Source organism: Rhea americana, unplaced genomic scaffold, assembly GCF_003343005.1.
Source record: "Rhea americana isolate MKP2758 unplaced genomic scaffold, rheAme1 scaffold_334, whole genome shotgun sequence".
Lineage (NCBI taxonomy): Eukaryota > Metazoa > Chordata > Aves > Rheiformes > Rheidae > Rhea > Rhea americana.
Genome location: NW_028186462.1, coordinates 290,355 through 310,265, shown reverse-complemented (window position 1 = coordinate 310,265; position 19,911 = coordinate 290,355). Strand labels below are relative to the sequence as shown.

Genomic DNA, 19,911 nt, shown 5'->3' with positions numbered 1-19,911 from the left:
GATTTGAGCTTGTGCTCAAATAATAAATAGAGCACTTCAATATATTAATACTTATTCATTACTTTGTTTTCTTTCAGCGCTGTCCAACTGACAAGGCATACTTCATAGCAAAGGAGATTCTTGCTACGGAACGGACCTATTTGAAGGACCTGGAAGTTATTACAGTGGTAAGGGATTAAAAATGTCTTTAATGTTTTCCTTTTTCTTACTAGATTTTTAATCATCAATTTGGGAAAACTTGGAATTCCTTCCAGGTGACAGAAGAAAGCCTTATGAGAAAGGATAACCGTTGAACCACGGAGATATTACCTTGCTTGTCACGTAGGTCCTTGTGGGAGAGCAGATACCCTCTCTGGGCTTTTACAATCAGTTCCGCTGCCTACATCTTACATAGTTTGGGAGTTTTAGGCAAACTTCATCTGAAGGTATAAGAGATTACAACTGTAAAGAGTACTGAGAATCCATGCAGAGGGGATTTTGTTTATTTTATTTTATTTTTCAGATGGGGAGGAGACTAGCAAGTCTTTATTTGAATGTTGGCTCGAGTTTCCAAATCTTTTTTCTTTAAGAGCTATTTGTTTGCATTTCTCTAAGTTTCAATACTATGGCCCTTGTGTTTTTATAAATTCCTGTATGTATTTCATCAAAGAGAAAAGTATGCCATGCATCTTCAATTGAGATATTTTGCAAGAGTTCAGTGAGTACCGTCTCACTGAAATTCTTCCAACAAACTTCCCAGAACTTTTCATAAGTGGCAGTGGAACATTTGGGACCTCAGATTGTTTTTGGTATGTTCACATCCCTATGAGAAAGCCAGGAACTGGAAGTAATAATAATAATTAAAAAAAATGTAGTATGCAAAACACACAAAATGTCTCCAGCTACTAAATAGCTTGTACAATACCATGAGTTTTATAAAAGAGAGTTGTGTATGTTTTGAAATAAAAACAGTCGTATTGCATCAGTTGTGGGAATGTTCTAGTTGTTCAGTAATTCACTGTAATTTAGAGCAGTTACGAAACATCTCATCACTGCATTAAGAAACCTGCTTATGCCTGGAGCCAATAATAAGCGTCATATTTGCAGTGTTTGGCAAGGAAAGAAATGACATCTTCTTCAACAGTTCCTTCTTCCTGCTGTTCCCCCATGCACACTCGCTTTCTCCTCACCCATGTCTGCAGGAGCAGAAATTATAGGCTAGCTCTAAGTTTCTCACGTTAAAAACTGGTCCTGATTTATGGTGTTTCTTGCAGTGGTTTCGCAGTGCTGTCATCAAGGAGAATGCTATGCCAGAGGGTCTGATGACGTTACTCTTCTCTAACATAGACCCAATCTATGAGTTTCATCGAGGTTTTCTGAAAGAGATTGAGCAAAGGCTATCGCTGTGGTAAGCAGTAATAGCGAGGTGCTTAAATGGAACCAAGGAAAAAATATTTTAATAAATGAAGGTTTTTAAAAAGTGACCAGATAATTCTTGTAAAGCCCCCTTTTCAAACACCACCTTTTCTATAATATCCTGCATTCATGTGAATTGTATGTATGCCAAGCCACTTTTTTTCTGTAATATTATCTGATGTTGTTCCTGTAGCCTCAGAAAGCAGAAGGGAAACAGGGTCAAAAAGATAATGTACAGTCCATGGGATACCTTGCCAGTTAATGAATCTCCAGGTGAAAACCTAGAGAACGCTTTTTTCTGTAAATAAGATTGGAGTTGTTCGGTATTTCTCATTTCAGAAAACTATTTTGGTCTTGTAACCCTTGTATTACTTTCTTCTAACGTGAGACTGTAAATTCCATTCAAAAGGAGATCTTTTACTCCTCTTACAGTGATGTTAATATATTGATATATTTGTTTTTGTTCTCTTCCTTTTTACATTGGTGAACCAAATTATTTACTGTATACCTGACTGATCTGCCTCACTTTGCAAAGCTTTCTGTTCTAGAGAGGACAGGCTAGATGGTTATATAAGATTAAAGCAACTTGGATCTGGAGTAAGGGAAGTGGAAGACTAGAGTAAATGAAAAATTATTAAAAATAAATTCATAGATTCAGATGTGACATGTATTCACAAGTCTAAAAGGTTAATCGCCAAAACAGCCTTGCGTACCAATTGATTTCTATTCTTGTCTCGGTTTAAGTGTGTCTTTCATTTTTGTTATTTTGTGCAACTTCCATATTTACTGTACCAAGTGTTCAAGCCAAACAGTGAAGTGGGAATGTCAGGCAGAGAAAGATGGATAGAGGAGGGATTGATCATAGCACTGTTTCCCTTAATTTTACCAAAATAGTCCCCTCAGATACACAGATACCTGGGAAGCCTTATTCCCAAAATACTATGGGATTTTGAGGAAGGAAATTGGGATTTCTTGATCTCTCATGTGGTGCACCTTCTTATTTCACCTTTTTGTATAAATTTCAGGGAAGGAAAAACCAATGCTCACGTGAAGGGAGATTATCAACGAATTGGAGATGTCATGCTAAGGAACATGCGTACTCTGAAGGTAGTTCAAAGATTGGAATAATGGAATTTCAGAGGTTTTTTTTTTCTGTTCTCAAGTATGGTAGTTTGTGTTTCAGTATTTTCACTTGGCTTGAAGTGACTTATGAAAAATTATTGTTCATTAAGCAATTTAAAAATGAAACAATATTTGCAACAAGGTTTCTTCTGAAATGAAGTCACTTTTATTTGGCATAGAATATCTTTGTGGGACAGTTACACTTGTGTTGCAGTGACGGAATAATTATTCCACTATAGTCAATAGTTTAAAGACAAATATGAGAGCACAGATATGGAAATTTAGAAAATTTGCTGTAACTTCTATTCAGACCATGAACTTTTGCTGCTTTTGGCATTCCAATGATGCAGAGTGCAACGTGCCAACCTTTGGTAGCTGTCTGCCACTTTCTTTAATGGCTAAATCTAGGTAAGACAACTCTCGCAGCTTGCTTCTGCCTGTTGCAGCTTTAGAAGAGTCAGTAATCAACAAAAATGGTTTTACAGTGGGAAAGTATTAATCAGTGGTACCACTAGCTGCAAACATAGGCACAACTACGATAAGTAGTAAACAGAGAACGACCGGGCAAATATCTTTCTTTTTTACTGCTAGTTTTTAATGAAGCAGTTAAAACATGTGATGATGTTCGCATTATTTTTTGCCAGCATTTATGATGTATATGTAGTCGTGGATTATGTAATCAGGGTTAAAGACAAGTAGAGAGGGGAGTAGATGTTTTTGCACGTTTACTATGAAATCTATTAAAGACTGTTTTGCTTTGATACTAGTAATTTTTTATATATAATTCAACAGGAGTTTACCAGTTACTTGCAGAGGCATGATGAGGTCCTGACGGAACTGGAGAAAGCAACTAAACGCCTAAAGAAACTGGAAGTGGTTTATAAGGAGTTTGAACTGCAAAAAGTTTGCTATCTGCCACTCAACACGTTTCTACTCAAACCCATCCAGAGACTGATGCATTACAAGCTCATCTTGGGGAGGCTTTGCAAGCACTACACAGCAGAGCACCGGGACTATGCAGATTGCCGGAGTGAGTGAGCTCCAGCATATATATATATTTTTTATATATGCCAGGCAGAAACCCATTCCCGTGTATATACAAACATCTGCACGTTCTCATGCTGTGGGAGATAGCAAGTGTTGCATCTGCAAATTGAATGTGAACTCCTTTTCTCCATTCGGAGTTTTATTTCTGTGTACAGTTCATCTCATTTGACTCTTGCAGTGCACTATGTGAAATACACAGGAGCTTTGATTTAGATTGCTGAAAAAGCATCTGCTAACTAAATGAATGCTTTAATTTCGGCATCCTGAAAAAAAAAGAAAGAAAAAAGGAAAATACCTAATGGAAAAGCAGAAAATTGGCAGGAGTAAATGCAGCTTAATTTCAAAGTGGCAGCTTAATTCAAAAAAATGTTTAGGTTATGTTTTAAAATTAGCTTTTTTTTTCTTTTTTTTTTTTTTGGAAGATTTTCAGTACCAGGTTTTGCCAGTCTCCTGCCATGCTCTGATGCAGGGCTCCCAAGCTTTCTACGGTGGATAGAAAATGACCTTAACTGCTAGTTTGAAAAATGCAAAAGATGACTTTCATGTGTGGTGTTCTGGTTGCACAGAGTAATTATTTTTCTGGCATTCCACAAAGTGTTTTTCTCCCCTTTAAGGCTGATACGTCTTGGTCTTTCAACTCAAGCTCAGAAGTTATTTCTTTTTTTGTCCCCTTTGTAACGGGGAAAATGTAATACTTTTTTGGGAACTCGTGGTCATTCATATGTATAAATGTGCCGGAAAGGATTGTAGTGTCATGAGCCTGCGTAAGAAGTACTATTAATATATAATCAATTTTTGGCAGAAATTATTGTTCCTAACTTCTGAATTGAGTTTTGACTATGTAGTAATAACTTTTTTAGATGTGCAAAATGTAAGTTAACCAGTAAACTCTGGAAACACAGAAAACTTTAGACTCCATGTTGCCCCTATACTCTATAAAATTCATTTCAAGAAAAAAACTGTTATAAATCCGATTATTATTGCAGATTGAATTTTCCAGTGATAAAATTTGTACGCTCTAGTCTGATCTTGGTGGTGGTGTTTTGCTTTCAGATGCGCTGAAGGAGGTCACAGAAATGACGTCTCAGCTACAACACAGCCTGATCCGCTTGGAGAACTTCCAGAAGCTGACAGAGCTACAGCACGACTTAATTGGTGTAGATAATCTCACAGCACCTGGTAGGGTAAGTAACTTTGCTTAATTTTTAGAGCCTTTATTGTTTGTTTACTTGTTTGTTTTTATTACCAAGCAAGTGCATTTCACAACCTTTCTCTTTTTTGCCTCCCTTTTATGGAATGATGTAAAAGCTTTGTACGATAACTGTCTTTATAGTTGGTCACACTTACCTTTGATGATGTTCTTGTAGGGAACTATAGCAAAAATCACACTGCTTAGACTCTGGGTACAGTTTCCTGTTTCCAGTACAGCAAATACTGGACATACCGGGATACTTTGCTCTGTGTTTAGGTGGGAAGCAGCACATCGTATATTTAATAGGAAGTCTACTACCAGGTCTGTTTATGTTTTTCTGTTGTGATTTCTTCTTGTGAACCGAGATCGCATGCAGGACTGAAGGAAAGGCGTAGATTTGTGCTTAACAAAATCATTAGTGATCGTTGCTGGGCATCAGTCAACACCTATATTTACTCTCGGTTGAAATGAAGCATCAAAATTCTCCATGTTTGGGAAAGATCGAGCTTTGTCTAACTACTACTTTTTCTCTACAGGAATTTATCCGGGAAGGGTGCTTGTACAAGCTTACTAAAAAAGGTTTACAGCAGCGGATGTTCTTTCTGGTGGGTGCTGCTTCTGGTTTTCGTAAACCTAAGATGTTCAAGATAAAGCTGTCACGAAACTGTTTTCATGTTGAGATTTTCCCATATGCAGTGGGGAAGTGGGGGGACTATGATAAAGCAGTGCATTCAGGTTGTTTCTTTAATGGCACAAACTATTAACAGAATTTTTGAAGTTAATTGCCTCTAATGTATACAAACATGACTACTTTTAAGGAAGCAGGGCAAACAGATGGAAGGCTGGTGCTTTTTCATGCCACTATAGTGCTTTTCAAACAACAGATTTGAAAAAAAAAATGTTAAGAAATACTTCACATTAACTGGAGTAGTCTGGAAAAGATTGATTTTATTCTTCCTCTGTTTTTCAGTTCTCAGATATGTTACTGTACACAAGCAAAGGTGTTACAGGGACAAACCAATTCAAAATTCATGGACATCTTCCTCTGCATGGCATGCTGGTAAGTGCTTTCAAACTGCATTGCAGCGTTAAAGAAGTGACTTTGCTCTAAGGCAGGTCAAGGCATTCCTTCTGGGCTGCGATGAAGTAGCAACCTGCTCCGAAGCCAGTCAAAGCAGCCTTGCTGTCACTGTGGCCTGTGGTGCTGCTGGTCACGGACTGGACCTTCAGTATGTCTTAGCCTATGTGCTAAACACAGAGTTGTCTGCAGGTGATAAGTTTGTTTCTTCCCTCTCTTTAGCAAAACAGCTGTAACTCATCTGTTTGCCAAGTCATTTTTCCATTGCTGTGAAAGGCTGATGTGGGAATATGGATTTGTCCTGCCATTTTTTCCCCCTGCACCTAGGCATCAAATCAACCCCCTTGCATCCCCACCTGCATGTTCTAATGGAACTGTTCTTTCTGTGTTTGATTTGCAGCTAATAGTGCTCGACCCCCCGGTAAGTAATAAGCTGAATCCTGCTCAGAATCCTCCTTTTTTGGTCCTGTTGGATGTGGTGCTGTGCAGCTGCAGACGTGGCATTAGAAGCACACAATATAGATTCTCCTGTAGAGCCAAAATAGATTTGAATTAGGTGGTATTTTTAAAAGAGTAGCTGTTTTGCACTTACTGCAACTGTGTTGTTGTCATCTTGTGACCAAAATTCCTAGCCAGCCTGAGTGGAGAGTTTTGAGTATTTATCAGTCACTGGGCAGTGATGAGAACCACCCCCCCCCCCTTTTTTTTTTCCTGCAGGTGGAGGAGAGTGAGAATGAATGGGCTGTCCCACACTGCTTCACAATCTATTCAGCACAAAAAACCATAGTAGTGGCAGCAAGGTAATGTATATTTTTCCTCAGTTGCACATAGGTTAATAGGTGTCTCCTCCAAATTAATTCAAGTTTGATTACATAGTGCAGAGCCAGAGCAGTGTTTCACGTGTCCTCTGGAAAGGACAACTTTAAAACAAATATATGGTGAAAACAATTCCTTTACCAATATTGTTTTTAAAGGAAGGAGTAGTTTCAACAATCAAACAGTAAATTATTAAATGGGCAATAGCATTGCCATTATATTGTTTCCTAGTTGTCTGAGCTGCCGGTGACATCCTCAAAGCAACTGCTAAAAAGCAGGAAACAAACTGAAATCTAAATATACAAATATTTCAGAGAACCAAAAGGAATTAAAATCCAGAATATACAAATTGATTTAAAGAGGGGAGAGTTCCTGGATAGATCTCAAGAAGGAAGCTGTGAGATGAGAGAAAAATTAAAGGTTAGCTTGGAGAGCAAACCAGTTTCTTTTCAGCGTAACTTTTCCCTTGGCATTGAGTTGAGGGTGAGGAGTTTTCTCTTCTTGCCTGGACCATCCAGGCAATAGCAGCTAGAGCAGCTCATGAAGAAGCAGAGGGGAAGGACAAGAGCAGCATCGCACCCGAGGGGAGGAAGAGGAGAGTTTGGAGCATCTCGGCTGGGTCCTTAGGGTACTGCAGCCTGGGACCTGAGCCTTGCGATGTGCTGGGGCTGCCTCTCGGAGGAGAGCTCGCTCTGACTCCTCTGCACACCACAGGGCAGCAGCACAGGGAGCACCCACTCTCCCCTCTCCCCCCGACAAACATAACGAAGATGTCTGGAGGTCAGAGGCTTCGTGGGGAGCTCCAGGGTTCATGGGAAGACGCAGCAAAGCCAAGCAGGCAGGAACAGCTTTTCCCAGCCCTCAACATGCAGCTTGTATGAGATGGATCCAGCTTACACAAGAAAATCCAGACTAAAAGCTCCCAGGCCCCCACTGGCATTTCTACCTCGAAGACAACAGTTCTGCAAGGAGGAGCCTGGGCCTTTGGCTCTTTCTCCCTGCCGCAGGTAGCTGCTTTCTGAGCTGAGAGCAGAGTTCAGTAGCAAGGAGCATGGGGCTACTTAGCTCTGTGTCCGGGTGCCAGGACACGGCAGTCCCTGAAAATGCCAAACCACCCTGGCACCAAAATGCTCTCTCTGCAGTAACTTAGGCCTTTGTGGTTTTTGGATAGATGGTAAAAAATGTGGGCAAATAGGGATTGATATCACATTTAGAGATGCGATTTGCAAAACCAAGCTTTGCTTGTAGGCAGTAATTATCCCGCTGTAATTTGTTTGTTTTTTGTTTTTTTGTTTTTTTTCTCTCTAAATGGTTACAGTGCAACGCATAAGCTAACACACAAAATTTGCAAGGGTTAATTCCGCTGGTAATCAGACAGGTTGCTTTGGTTAGCCTGGTACGAATCCATCTGAGGAAGGTGTAATTCCATTTTGGTACGTCGAAGTATCGATCCCAATGGTCTTTCCGCTAACCCGACAAACCCGTGCTGGATGTTCAAAGTGATTGACTGAGCCTGCGCTGCTTTTTAGCTGCGTGTACTCAGCTAACTACTATAAGCATTTGTATTTCAGGGTTACTCTTCAGTGCTGTCCTTGTTGCCTCTGTATCGCAAACGTAGTAAGGATGTCTACACCCAGTCTCTCAGGATTAGCTTTAGGAGTTTTTGAACATCTGCAGTTCCTTTAAAAAGCAGCTGGCGTTGCATTTGTTGGGAGTGCAGAAGTGGAGCAATAAATCTCAACTTTTAATTTTGTAGGGATTTTTACTAGCTAATAGCTCCCATTCTTGAAAAATAACTATTATTGACTATTTACCAACCAGGTAGATAGTGGCATAGCAGCCATTTTTTTTGTATGCTCACATATTTAGCAAGCAAAGCTTTCTTTTTTTCCCTTCCATTTTTTAATTCCAGTCTGATGCTTGAAAATGTCACATATTTTAAGGTCAACCATTTTTTAGGCAACCGTGAGCCAAGAAGTGTCTGAAATGGTCTTAAATTTGGAAAAGTAAATGTATTTCTTTTCACCATGTCATAACTTGGAAATAGTTCAAAGAGTTTTTTCCTTTGACTTCTTCCCCTCCCTACCTATCAGAAAACAAAACAAAACAAAACAATCATTGCTGGGCTTAGGCCGTGCTTGGAATATGCAGTCTAAATGGAAAACTTTCAGAAATTGATGAGCTACAGAAAAAAGGTGGTTACAAAACAAAGCTTCCCCATGGAACTGGTCGACCAGGTGCTCTGGATAAGCATATATAACACTTTTGAACAAAAACTGGGAATGTAGCAGGAAGAAAAAAAATGCCAAGGCCACGTTCAATTCTTGAAGGAAAAGGTTTGCGCTGTTGCACTCCAATGAATAAAGATGCCAATACTCGAGGAATAAACTTCTTTCCGTGTAAACGTGGCATCAGCCGCGCAACCTGTGATTGGGCTGAAAGAACTCTTGTGTTTTACTTGCTTGAGATGAAGGATAAATCATATATCGCCTGTAGAAAACACGCTGTCTTTCAAGTTGTCTTTCATCCTCCAAAGCGTCCTTTCCAGTGTGGTCATAACCAAACATCTCCAAAGTGCTCATAGAAATATTTTTTTGAGAGTGGAAGGGTGATTTCTTTTTTGAAGTAGCTGTGAAGCCCTCTGAGTGAAGAACAGCTGCCTGTATGAAGAGCAGTGAGGATCTAGACAGGGTAGTTGCTCTTTTGAGGAAGATAGGGAGATCCTCCCTGCTCTGTCTTTGCTGCCTAGTCATTCTCTTCCTTATTCAGCCCAAGTTTTAAAACAGTTATTTTAAACTCGTCTCAAGTGGCTTGAAAACAGCGGTGAAGGCTATATGAATTCAGTTTCCCATCAGGAAAGCTGCTAATCATGTTTTTGAGGATTTTCTTTTTTTTTTTCCTTTTCTTTTTTTTTCCTTTTTTTTTTTTTTTTTTAACGAAAAGGGACGGCTTTTGATATTGGCCAGGGAGTTTTGCCTTCCTTTAGGAATCCGGTTGGGCAGTCGCCATTCACGCTGTTTCGTCTTGCAGTACCCGCCTGGAGATGGGGAAGTGGATGGAAGACCTAAACATGGCAATCGAAATGGCCAAAAAATCTACTGAGAAGTCGGACATGCTTCTGGAAAACTCCGTGTGCAGTCGTTCCAACAGTAAGTAGTATTTTCTGCCTTCTCGGACAGTCTGAGGTGACATGTCCTTTGCTTTTTTTCTCTTGGAAATGTGATGACATAAATGGTGTATTTGATCATTTTTACAGTAATGGAGAGCTCTTCTCCTGTTTTATTTGGAATAAATATGCTTGTCTTCCCAGACTGGTGTTCCTGGTGGCTTTAAACACAGCAGAGATACTCCAGCTGCAGAACTGTTAATTTTATTGGGTCCTTCTTTAACTCTTATCTACATCTTTTCTCCATTTAATGATGTAATATGTATTATTGTCCAGAAAAATTGTCCTTGCAGGTCAGAAAGTTCTTCTGTGGCCCAGCGTTTTTGCGCCTGTCTTTGATGTTGTTACAGATGTGATGAAACACACAGTATTTTCTTCTTAGAGCACTTTTTCCCAGTCCTCACTAAGAAGAGACTCTCCTGTCAGACCCTTCCTTGGAGTGGGTGCTGTAAAATGCTCTCCTCCTTTTAAGATTACTTTTTTCCCCTTAATTTTATGCAATCCTGAGTCAGCTGCCCCAAGCAAAGTTGAGTAGCGAAAGCCAAAATGATCTGCTCAGAATGGCTTTTAAACACCGTGTAGCAAATTCAAATTGACTTATTTTAAAACTGGATCGTAGCAGAAGAAAAACAGTTATTCTGAGGAATTCCTGCTTTTCTTGCTATCTTTGTATTGCACAATTTTCTTAAACAGCTGCTGAATTCTCCTCCCCCAGGATCCTCTGATGAGGTCTCTCTAGAACAGGAGTCCGAAGATGACATACACTCTTCTCGTAGCTCCTTGGACAGGCAGAGCCACCACCGTGCCAACACAACCATGCACGTGTGCTGGTACCGCAACACGAGCGTCTCCATGACTGACCACAGTGTGGCTGTTGAGGTACCCGCAGGGCGCAGCTCTCACGTCTCTCTCTGTCCGTCTTGGCTCGCTCAGCCCCTGGTCGTCCTCCACCACGTGTTTTCGTGTTGCCTTCAAAGCATTTCTGTGGCCGTGAGAGAGCGCAAGCGATGAAAGGCTCGCTGCATGTCTGCCCATCTTTGTGCACGTCTGTGCGTCTGCGTACACCAACAGGCTCTGCTGTCCCTGCAGCGGAGCTCTGTCCAGCAAATACTCTGAAAAAGGGAGATTTAAAAGCAACTCCAGGATATCCCTAGGACTGAATTGCTCATTGAGTTTCATAGGCCTTGCTTGTGGATGATAGATTTGTGTTACCTACCGATGGTACTTTACTTTAGGGACTGACTTGGACATACTGTGGTCTCATATGTGTGTTGGTTAGTCAGGACACCCTCCTGGAGGCTGTCGTCCTCGCAAGGCTTCCGCTAGTGGAGATGTACCAGAAATATCTCGAAGAGAAAAAGGAGCTTGCTAAGTGGAGAAACACCGGTAGTTCAGAATGCTGCATCTATGTGTTTGTACCTTCCTAACTTCCTTGCCCTGCTTTTTGGTTTAATGGTAGGAGTTAAAAGTTGGGCACTGAAGCTTCTGTGTTTTCCGGCTGCTTATAGCATTAATTAGCTCGCTGATGGAAATTTTGTAGACCTGTTACATTTGAGTTAAGGTGCAGGACTTGTACGTTTTAGCCAGCAAAGGGAGTCGTTTCTGGGAGACAGCCTTCCTTCCCACGACGACAGACCTGTGAAAGGCACCGTTTCACTGTTTTATATCCAGATAATGAGACCTGCCTGCTGCAGGCTCTGGGATTAAATGTGTGAGTTCTTGCAGCATCCTCTTGCCTTGATCTGTTTCGTGTTCTAATATCATCATTTTTTTCCACAATCCATTTTCCTTTAACAGATGCTTTCCTTGCGTCGCTTTTCTTATCCTAACGTCCTGTTTTTCTCTTTCTCTCCCTCTTTTCTCTGCTCAGTTTTCTGCTCTCTTGCTGTTTCTCCAGAGCTTCCTCCTCGCTATTTGCTGGGCCAGGCCCAACGGCCCAACACAATCACCCATGTTTGCTGGTACCGGAATCAGAGCCTATCCCTGTCCGATTACCTGTGCATGATTCAGGTAAAAAAAACCTCTCAAATTCTGCACTGGTGGGAGGAGCCATGGGATTGCAGACAAAATTTGCTGCTGCTTGCTCCGTATTTGCATAGTGTATGTCGTACTAGCGTGAGGATGCCTGATCCATCCAGCAGCAGAGTCGTAACGTTTCCTCGATAGAGGAGTTCCTCCGCTTTCTGCTTCCCCAAACCATCCCTCGTGTTATTCTGCTGTTTATTCTGTCCTTTTCTTTATTTCTAAAATCCGCTTGCCATCATCCCACGCCGTAGGTTTCCTTATCCCGCTGCACCGATGTTCGGTGGCTCCGACTCCAGCATGCCGATGTTTAAGCTGCGCGGCGCTCTCCTGCAGCCTGCTTTGCTTCGCGTAGCTGCCGCGTTCTTGTCCGTCGCTCTGGCCTCCGTTACCAGTCTTCGTCTCCTCTTCTGCTTTATTTTCCTTCTCATGCGGTGTGTTGTTTTTGTTTTCTCAGCACGTAAAAAAAGGGTAAATGCAGGGATGACATGCCTTTGTGGCTGTTACTTTTCTAAGCATGTTTTCCTGCCTGTAGGCTGCAGAGGACAGTGGTAGCTGGGCTGGTGCATCAGTGCAGCGCTCTCCTTTGCCGCGCCTGGCACGACTCTGAGATGCAGCGAACAGTTCGACGCAGAGTAGCTTTATATTTGTGGAGGAAAAATGCTAGGTGGTGTGCAAAGGGAAGATAGCTGTTTTGCGGAATTAGCGACTCGAAGTCATTCTGTCACCACAGGAAATATCCAAGAGGCCTTTCACAACGCAGGAACAAGAGCTGTTGTATGGGAGCAGCAGTGTCAGGGAGCCTCAGGTTTTTTATCCACAGTAGCTGTGGATAAAAAAAAAAGTCTTTTTTTCTTAAGGACCAAGCGATCCGTGATTTCACATCACTTTTCTCTTCGTTCCCTCCTAGAATCAGCTTTCAGGGTACTTGCTGAGGAAGTTCAAGAACAGTAACGGCTGGCAGAAGCTGTGGGTCGTCTTCACCAACTTCTGCTTGTTCTTCTACAAAACGCACCAGGTAAGCAAACGTAACTGAGAAGCTGCAAGAGCTGAGTTGAAAATGTTGGATGGGAACCGGAATCGTTTCCTTTCAGCCACAGGGCACCGCTCAGTGGTATTTAAAGGAGAGTAACAAAGAGGAAAGTAGGTAGCAAGTAGTGAAGCTAGTCTCTGGAAGGCTTTTCTTACGGAATTTAATCAGGATATCCAGTTCTGTTGATGGTGCTGACCTCGGTGTGAGGGCAGGATGCCTCGTAACGTGGTCACTAACGGAGGGCAAGGACGCATTCACCAGTCACTGTTCTTTTCTCCACCTGTACCGTACTGCTCTCACCTCTTGGGTTCACCGCAGTTAACGGTTAAACAGGCACCAGGAATTTCTCTGCCTGTGGTGTAGTCAGTGCCTGCTTTTATAATGAGCTTTGCGGCAGTGCAGCCTGTGCCTTTTCTTTTTATTACCCCGATAAACTGTGTTTATTTTATTTGGGCACCTTGCCTGGAGGGTACGTTTCTTCTGCGAGGGTCGCCTTTGCTTTTATGCTGGATCCATGCCTGAAGTTTCCGAGAGACGGTGGGGAGGGGGAAGAGGAGAATGCAGGAGACAGTGAAAGGCAGGGGAATAGAGGCGAGTAATTTCATTAAAACAGTGAAAGCAGTTGAGGAAATTTTGTTATAATCTATCACAGGCCTCACAAGAGATGAAAAGGCAGCTCCTCCTCCCATTCTCTCCTAAACACAGTACTAAGACTTCCTTAAGTTTTCAGTCCAAAAGAGCAGACGCACGTTTGGGCTTGCTGTCTGGAGCTACGTGGCAGGGGGTGCCTTGCGCTAAGACCTGTGCTGTCGGGCTGTTCCAGGACGATTATCCTTTGGCTAGTCTCCCGCTCCTCGGCTATGCGGTAAGCTCCCCCATGGAGGCAGACGGCATTCAGAAGGATTACGTCTTCAAGCTGCAGTTCAAGTCCCACGTGTATTTCTTCAGGGCTGAGAGCAAATACACCTTTGAGAGGTAATTTTATGTCGTAATGTAATTTTTTGTCTGTCTCAGAATACAACGTTCTGTTAGCTTGTTAGCTGAAAATGTAGAGTTATGATATTTAGAGCTCCTGACCGTAATCCAAGTGACCTTCCAGAACACCTAGCATGTTCCCAGTGAAAAAGTTCCTTCATATCCATAAAGTTTGATAATCCCTCCTCTATCAGACCCTTCCTCCTTGCGGGGAAAAAGATGGTGATTACAGCTAGAGCTGTAGGCTCTGCATCGTCTCCGGAGTCCAGGAGTCCCTTGGAGCTGGGGAGTGGCATGGATGGAAGGGCTGCGAGATGCTCAATTCTGCTAGCTCCAGGAAGTCAGATTTCTAGGTTTTTGAGAGCTTTGTTAAGAATACCCCCCCTTTTCCCCTTGACTTCCAAAGAAACAGGAGTTATAGCTCAGGCCAGAGAGCAAGGAGTACAGCGCTGTTTTTCAGTCTGATGCTTTCTCTCATCATTTTTGGCAGGTGCTTCCAAATATGGTCCAAAGTGGATCAGTTTAAAATACACAAAGTACAAAACTTTATTCTTACAAACCCTATGTAAAACCTAAAAACATTTTCTTTTCTTCAGAAAGCAAGATCTCTTAAGTCAGTGTAATTTAGCAGTATTCTTATGTAATGGATATTGTCTTCTACATTGCTTTCTGCCTTGCAGCATGCTATTGGGTTTTTTGTTTTTGGCATGTTTTGTTACTGAGAAGTCACCATGTACTTCTCCATTCCTTGGAAGAGCATCACATATTTGTGAGCTGTATGTATGTATCAACTACCTGAAATAGCTCTTTAATCCACCGGCTTCATATAGTAATTTCAAGGAAAAAAATCTCTAATTCACAATTGGTGGTTGTCTGGCTTTTTTCATTGTCGCTATGTTTTCTTCCATATTAACAAGAATTGAGAATCTGTTACATTTTATTGTAAGAAAAGCAGTCCAGATGACTTAAGAGGACAGGCCAGCAACATTTTCCTAAGGTAAAACTGAACCAGAGAGTTTCTGCACGGTTACAAGAGATTACAGCGTGCTCTGATAAAAGCTGACTGGAGCTCAGAGCACTGTAGATCATTCCTTGGACAGGCAACCTTGTTCTTTAGTGTATTTATCACATCTTAAGCTAGGTTTAGCACAGTCAAAAATCAGTCTGTAAGAGCAGGAACTATAATTTTGTACAATTCTTGGATTGTCCCTTAAAAAAGAAAAAATAAGGATTTGCTAGTATACCTCCCATTCCAGTGCTGGCTCTTTTCTTGAGAGCCATAACTTGGATCTTCCCTGACATTTGGTTTAACAAAGGATCCTGTTTCATTTATTATGTCTTGGCCTTTCCAGCTCTTAGGAACACAGTTGAGGAACCTGAAACCATCAGATGTCCAGAACATGATGGAACTGATGAGACACTTCAGCTGGATGTAGGAAACATCTGATGTCTGAAACATTTTCAGTTGGCAGTCTTCCATGCTGGCTGTAGTCAGTTGAAGTGGGAGAACCAACTCGCAACCTGTTCACAAGTTGCCCTAACTATTAAGGAAATAAGATGGAAATGTTGATAAAAAATAGCATCTGTTAGAGCCCTGAGACTTCTCCTGATGCAATATGATGTAGGTGCTCTAATTGCCCCAGTTGTCTTCCTCAGTTATTTTTATTTTATTTATTTTTTTTTACCAATTCATTTGAAGAATTAACTTACTTTCCTAAAGGAATTTTAAAAGAGAGGTATAAAATATGTTTTGTGAGGTCTGGTCAAAGTAATGCAATTCATAACCAAAGCACAGGATTATGGCGTGCAGCTTGAGGAACCGGTGAGTGAGAGGTTAAGCATCCTAATGTCTTGTTACAACTTTCTTACTAGGTGGATGGAGGTGATCAAGAGAGCCACCAACTCTCCAGCAAGATCAAACCTGCTGCTTCCAAAGGATGAGAAGGATAATCACACAGACTGAAGGGGGGCAGAGCTGGATCTCTGCTATAAACCTAAGTAAAAGAGGTGGGTGGAAGCAGGAGTCCATGGAGCGGATAAAGCAAAGAACCAGGATGCTCATTTCCACCTTGTATGGAAAGTGAGAATGAGGGAGTTACGGACTGGGATCACATCCGCTCTGAATGGTATGGAAGAGGGTCAAGTCTGCTCCAGTTGAACCTACTTAGAGGGAGCCTAACAACTGCAGAACTCCGGTGTGCACACATTGTGGAAGGTATTTTGTTCCAGTTGTACCATTTCTGTACCGTAATACCCTTGCCTGCCCTGAAGGCAATGACACCTCTTTTTACGTTGTGACTGGGTGGTCAGCATAGATGAGAGAAAAACAGCGGTTGTCAGTGCTGTGTTTTCGCTCACAGCTGCCGGTGTCAGGCTTGCTGGCTCCCAGAAGTTCCCTTCCCCTGATGCTCGGCATGGCTGGCTATACAACTGCTGTCTTACTCGCTGCTGTTAACGTCAACCTGCTGGCACAATCTTTAGACTAATGGGGTCCACAGATATATTAGCTTAAACACAGTTAATTTTGAACAGAAACTGCAGCTCTCCTAGAACGATTCTGCTCTTTGGAAACTATCACGGCAACAATTTTCCACGGGAAGTAGGAAGACTGAACCTGTAAGCTGCTGAGGTGTCAGTATTGAGGGTTGGTCCAGCTAGGGTGCATGGTTTTTCCTTAGAACTCTGCTGTGTTGCATGCTGAGAAGGTCAACTGCTATTCTCATACTACAGCTCTGATGTCTCTTCATCCTGTAACAGGTATTACTTAAGGCATGGGATGGCAAACACTCTGTCTGCCCTTTTGCGGGTGATGTTTTCAAGGCATTTAAGCAATATAGGAGGACAAGCTCCTCTGAAACTCCCTGTTGCTTGTGCTTCTGCGTCACTTAAAGACTTCTGAAAATCCCTATTCTTACGTTTAAATATGGAGTGGGTCCATCTTTCATTTCACGTGAAGGTGTAAAAGTCACTGGATTCTAGATGGAGCGGTAGTGTCTGTGGACTCTATTAAATCTCTGTACCAAATCTGAAGTGCTTGCTGTTTGTTCTGTTTTTGTAAAACTGTCATATCTGGTTGCTCCCGCAGAGGGAAAGAAATAAGCTAAACGCCACAAAATGCTGTTGGACATGGTTTCGATGGGCTCTAGGGACTCTGTTGATACTTTAGATAGGAAATTATTTGTGTATTAGAAGAAGGAACAATGAACTTGTGTAGTGAAAGAAAAATGGAAGTGTTGCGTGTTGCGAGGATGGAAGAATGCCGAGATCCTTGTGGAAAATGGGAAGTAGAGAGATGAGTATGTGCAGTCTCCCAGGCTATTTGAGGTTGTGGTCTAAAATACATGCTGAATGAGAAAGGATGAGGCTTGCAGGTAGAGGACTCCAGAGATTTCCAGACCATTCACCTGTCATTTGCTTCATAGAGAAGAAGAGTGACTGCAGATCCAGTCTTCGCTACCACTGTCAATGGTCATTGTCTAGTGTAAGTTAAATGTACTTAATTTATTAGTGGGTTTTTTTAAAAAAATTAACTGTTGTAGGTGCGTGAATGTGAATTGACTAGGTATGTTATAACCTAGCTGAATATGACTGTTGAAAGTAAATAGCTTCTTGGTATGAAACACTCTCAGCCTCTTATTCCTGGGCACATCATCCCCGTCAGTTTGGGTGTTCATGGGAAGGCAGATGGTATTTTCGCAGGAGCGTTGCATTTCCTCAGAACTGGGAGAGGTTTCACACTCCTAATTAATGGGTGTTTCAGTCCAGCTGCTTCCCTAGATGATACGGACTGCTGCTTTGTCATGGCAACATCCCAAAGTCTTTTCACGGGAGTGTTTTCCTCTTTAATGAGAACTCTCTCATGCCGTTGCAGCCCTTTGCTGCTGTCCTGCAAGGAAGCCGAGTGGAAGAAGAGCAGGGTCTCTGTCAGCAGTTGGGTTTCTGACCAAATCTCCACCATCAACCATTGGCTGCATTGACTTAAATCCTAGCTCTAGGAAGCCCTGCTGCTGGAAGACACTTTTATAGCACTCACTTTATTCAATAAAGTAATTTTCCAAGGTTATCATTCTAATTTCACCTAGCGTCAGCTATGATTCACCTGCAGCAGAGACACACCAAGCCAGAGTGATGTGGAAGAGGAGGCAGACTACACATTTACTGAATTGTGAGTGACACAAAACTGGAGGGAGGAAGCGGTTCAAGGGTAGGCTGCTAGGCTAGAGGACCCGACTGACAGAACGTCCTGAAATTCAGCAAGGCTAAAGGCCAAGTCCTGCATCTGGGACTACACAACCCCTTGCAGCAAGGTACACTGGGGCCTGCGTGGCTGGGTAGCAGGCCTCGTAGAAAGAGGCAGAGTCCTGAAGAGCAAACTGTGCACGTCAAAAGGTAATATCTTAGACTATGAAAACTAGAACTGGCTACCTGCTAGCAGAGACAAGGATAGAAATGCTGGAGAAATGTGCACTTGTGAGAGCACAGAGCACTAGGGAATGCCTGGAGTGAAATAACCTGTAGTTGTGCCCAATATTTCCTTTTAGCTAGCTGATGGGAGTTCACACTCTTAAAATCAGGCAGACTTCATCTGAGCTACATCTGTACATCAGCTGTCAATCACAGTAGGATCGATGAGCGGGCTGTGCTGCAAGGTTCAAACCGTGACATGTACCCAGTGCTCCTGGAGAGAGAAGTAACTATAAGCGAACCTCACCCAAAGCAAGCAGAGTGGAGGCATTTCTTTTGTACAGTCCTTTGCCTCACTTGTTTTTCCATCTGGGGTGATGGAGAACAGCAGCACTAGCTTATAACGCAAGGAAACAGAAGAAACAGCTAGAGAAACGATCACCATGGTGGAGGAAGCACCCTGAAGGTGGGAGAACCCGACTAGTAAGTATTCCATAGACTATTTGAACATCTACACTGTATTTATCCTCCTGTCACCTCTGTCTAGCAGCCTAATACTGTTGTGACTCCTGTTACAGGAGAGAGGCAGTGAGCAGAGTCTTCCCATATTTTTAGGTAGCTGAGTAGTGGATGATCTTTTAGTTTGACCGGCTTAAGCGTTTAACCTCCAGCTTGGTATTTCCTATCTTGAAGCTTTGCGAGCTGTCTACAGTGGCTTGAGACAGGAACCTCTGGTGCTAGCGGACCAAAAGCCAAGAACAACAGAAGGCAGCAAAAATTCTCTCTCAGGTGCAGAAAAAAAAACTCAAATGTGCATGCATTTAAGATGCAGGAACACGGGCTATAAGCCAGAGGCTTCAGTACTGCTGGCAAAACTGCCTACCTCTCACCCCGGCAGGCTTTCAAGCTGATGAAGATTTCAGTGGTGTATCAGTTCTTCTGTGATATCCCACATTAGCAAGTCAGGGGTTTTACTTTGTCAGAACTTTGCAGTATCATGGTCCACCTTCGCTACCATCCCTAGCAATTACCTTAACAAAAGCACTGGGAAAGAACAGAGTACAAGCGCTCCCTAACCATCCGTTTCTTGCTACCAGAACCCAAACTAAGGGAGAGATGGACCCATACTCGACAGCACTTTGCTTAATATACTTGTTACGTTTTAAAAAGCTGTATTTCCTGATTAGCACTAGCAGTTTTCCCTGCTTGAGGCAACTGTCTTCCGCTCAGCACAACAGAGGTCTTCAGCACTTTAGGATCCAGAACGTTTTTGCTTTAGTTGCCACTGAGTGGGTCACGGCACTGGAGCTGTTGTGGTGAAGGCTGCGTTAGGAGTAACCAACTCCCTTTCCCTTCCCCCAGGTACAGCAGTGTTCAGGACTCCCATTACATCAGGTAACTCACCTCCCTCTTTCGTACTGGCCCCATCCGCTCAGCTTTGCCTCTATTCCAGTGTCAGCAACATGCACTTAAATAAGGTGCCCGGCGCCTCTTGTACTGCCTCCGGGGTGCACGGGCAACGCTGCTGACGTGCAGCGGCGCCAACTCCTTTGCAAAGGTTTCGAGAGGCTGCCGGGTCGGGGAGCATTAATGAAGCACTGGAGCCGCCGTTTTATAAAGCAGACGTTCGGCTGCGCCGCCGGGCTCCGCGTGCTCGCCTC

General features: G+C 42.7%; 1 protein-coding gene across 4 annotated transcripts in view; it reads left to right on the top strand.

Annotated features, from left to right (window-relative positions):
• The window catches only part of FARP2 (FERM, ARH/RhoGEF and pleckstrin domain protein 2), an 89,399-nt gene extending 71,944 nt beyond the window's left edge, over positions 1-17,455 (top strand). Inside the window, exons 15-27 of one of the 4 annotated variants that reach the window (XM_085311158.1) lie at positions 78-167; positions 1,254-1,387; positions 2,421-2,502; positions 3,310-3,547; positions 4,618-4,748; positions 5,293-5,361; positions 5,727-5,816; positions 6,552-6,634; positions 9,681-9,799; positions 11,687-11,826; positions 12,749-12,856; positions 13,695-13,846; positions 15,719-17,455. In XM_085311158.1, the coding sequence (XP_085167284.1) occupies positions 78-167; positions 1,254-1,387; positions 2,421-2,502; positions 3,310-3,547; positions 4,618-4,748; positions 5,293-5,361; positions 5,727-5,816; positions 6,552-6,634; positions 9,681-9,799; positions 11,687-11,826; positions 12,749-12,856; positions 13,695-13,846; positions 15,719-15,809 (1,527 nt within the window). In that variant the 3' untranslated portion in view covers positions 15,810-17,455. Of the gene's footprint in view, positions 1-77; positions 168-1,253; positions 1,388-2,420; positions 2,503-3,309; positions 3,548-4,617; positions 4,749-5,292; positions 5,362-5,726; positions 5,817-6,551; positions 6,635-9,680; positions 9,800-10,531; positions 10,696-11,686; positions 11,827-12,748; positions 12,857-13,694; positions 13,847-15,718 lie in introns of those variants that run through there. The other 3 variants (XM_085311157.1, XM_085311160.1, XM_085311159.1) reach the window with 3 other exon arrangements.
• The last annotated feature ends 2,456 nt before the right edge of the window (positions 17,456-19,911 follow it).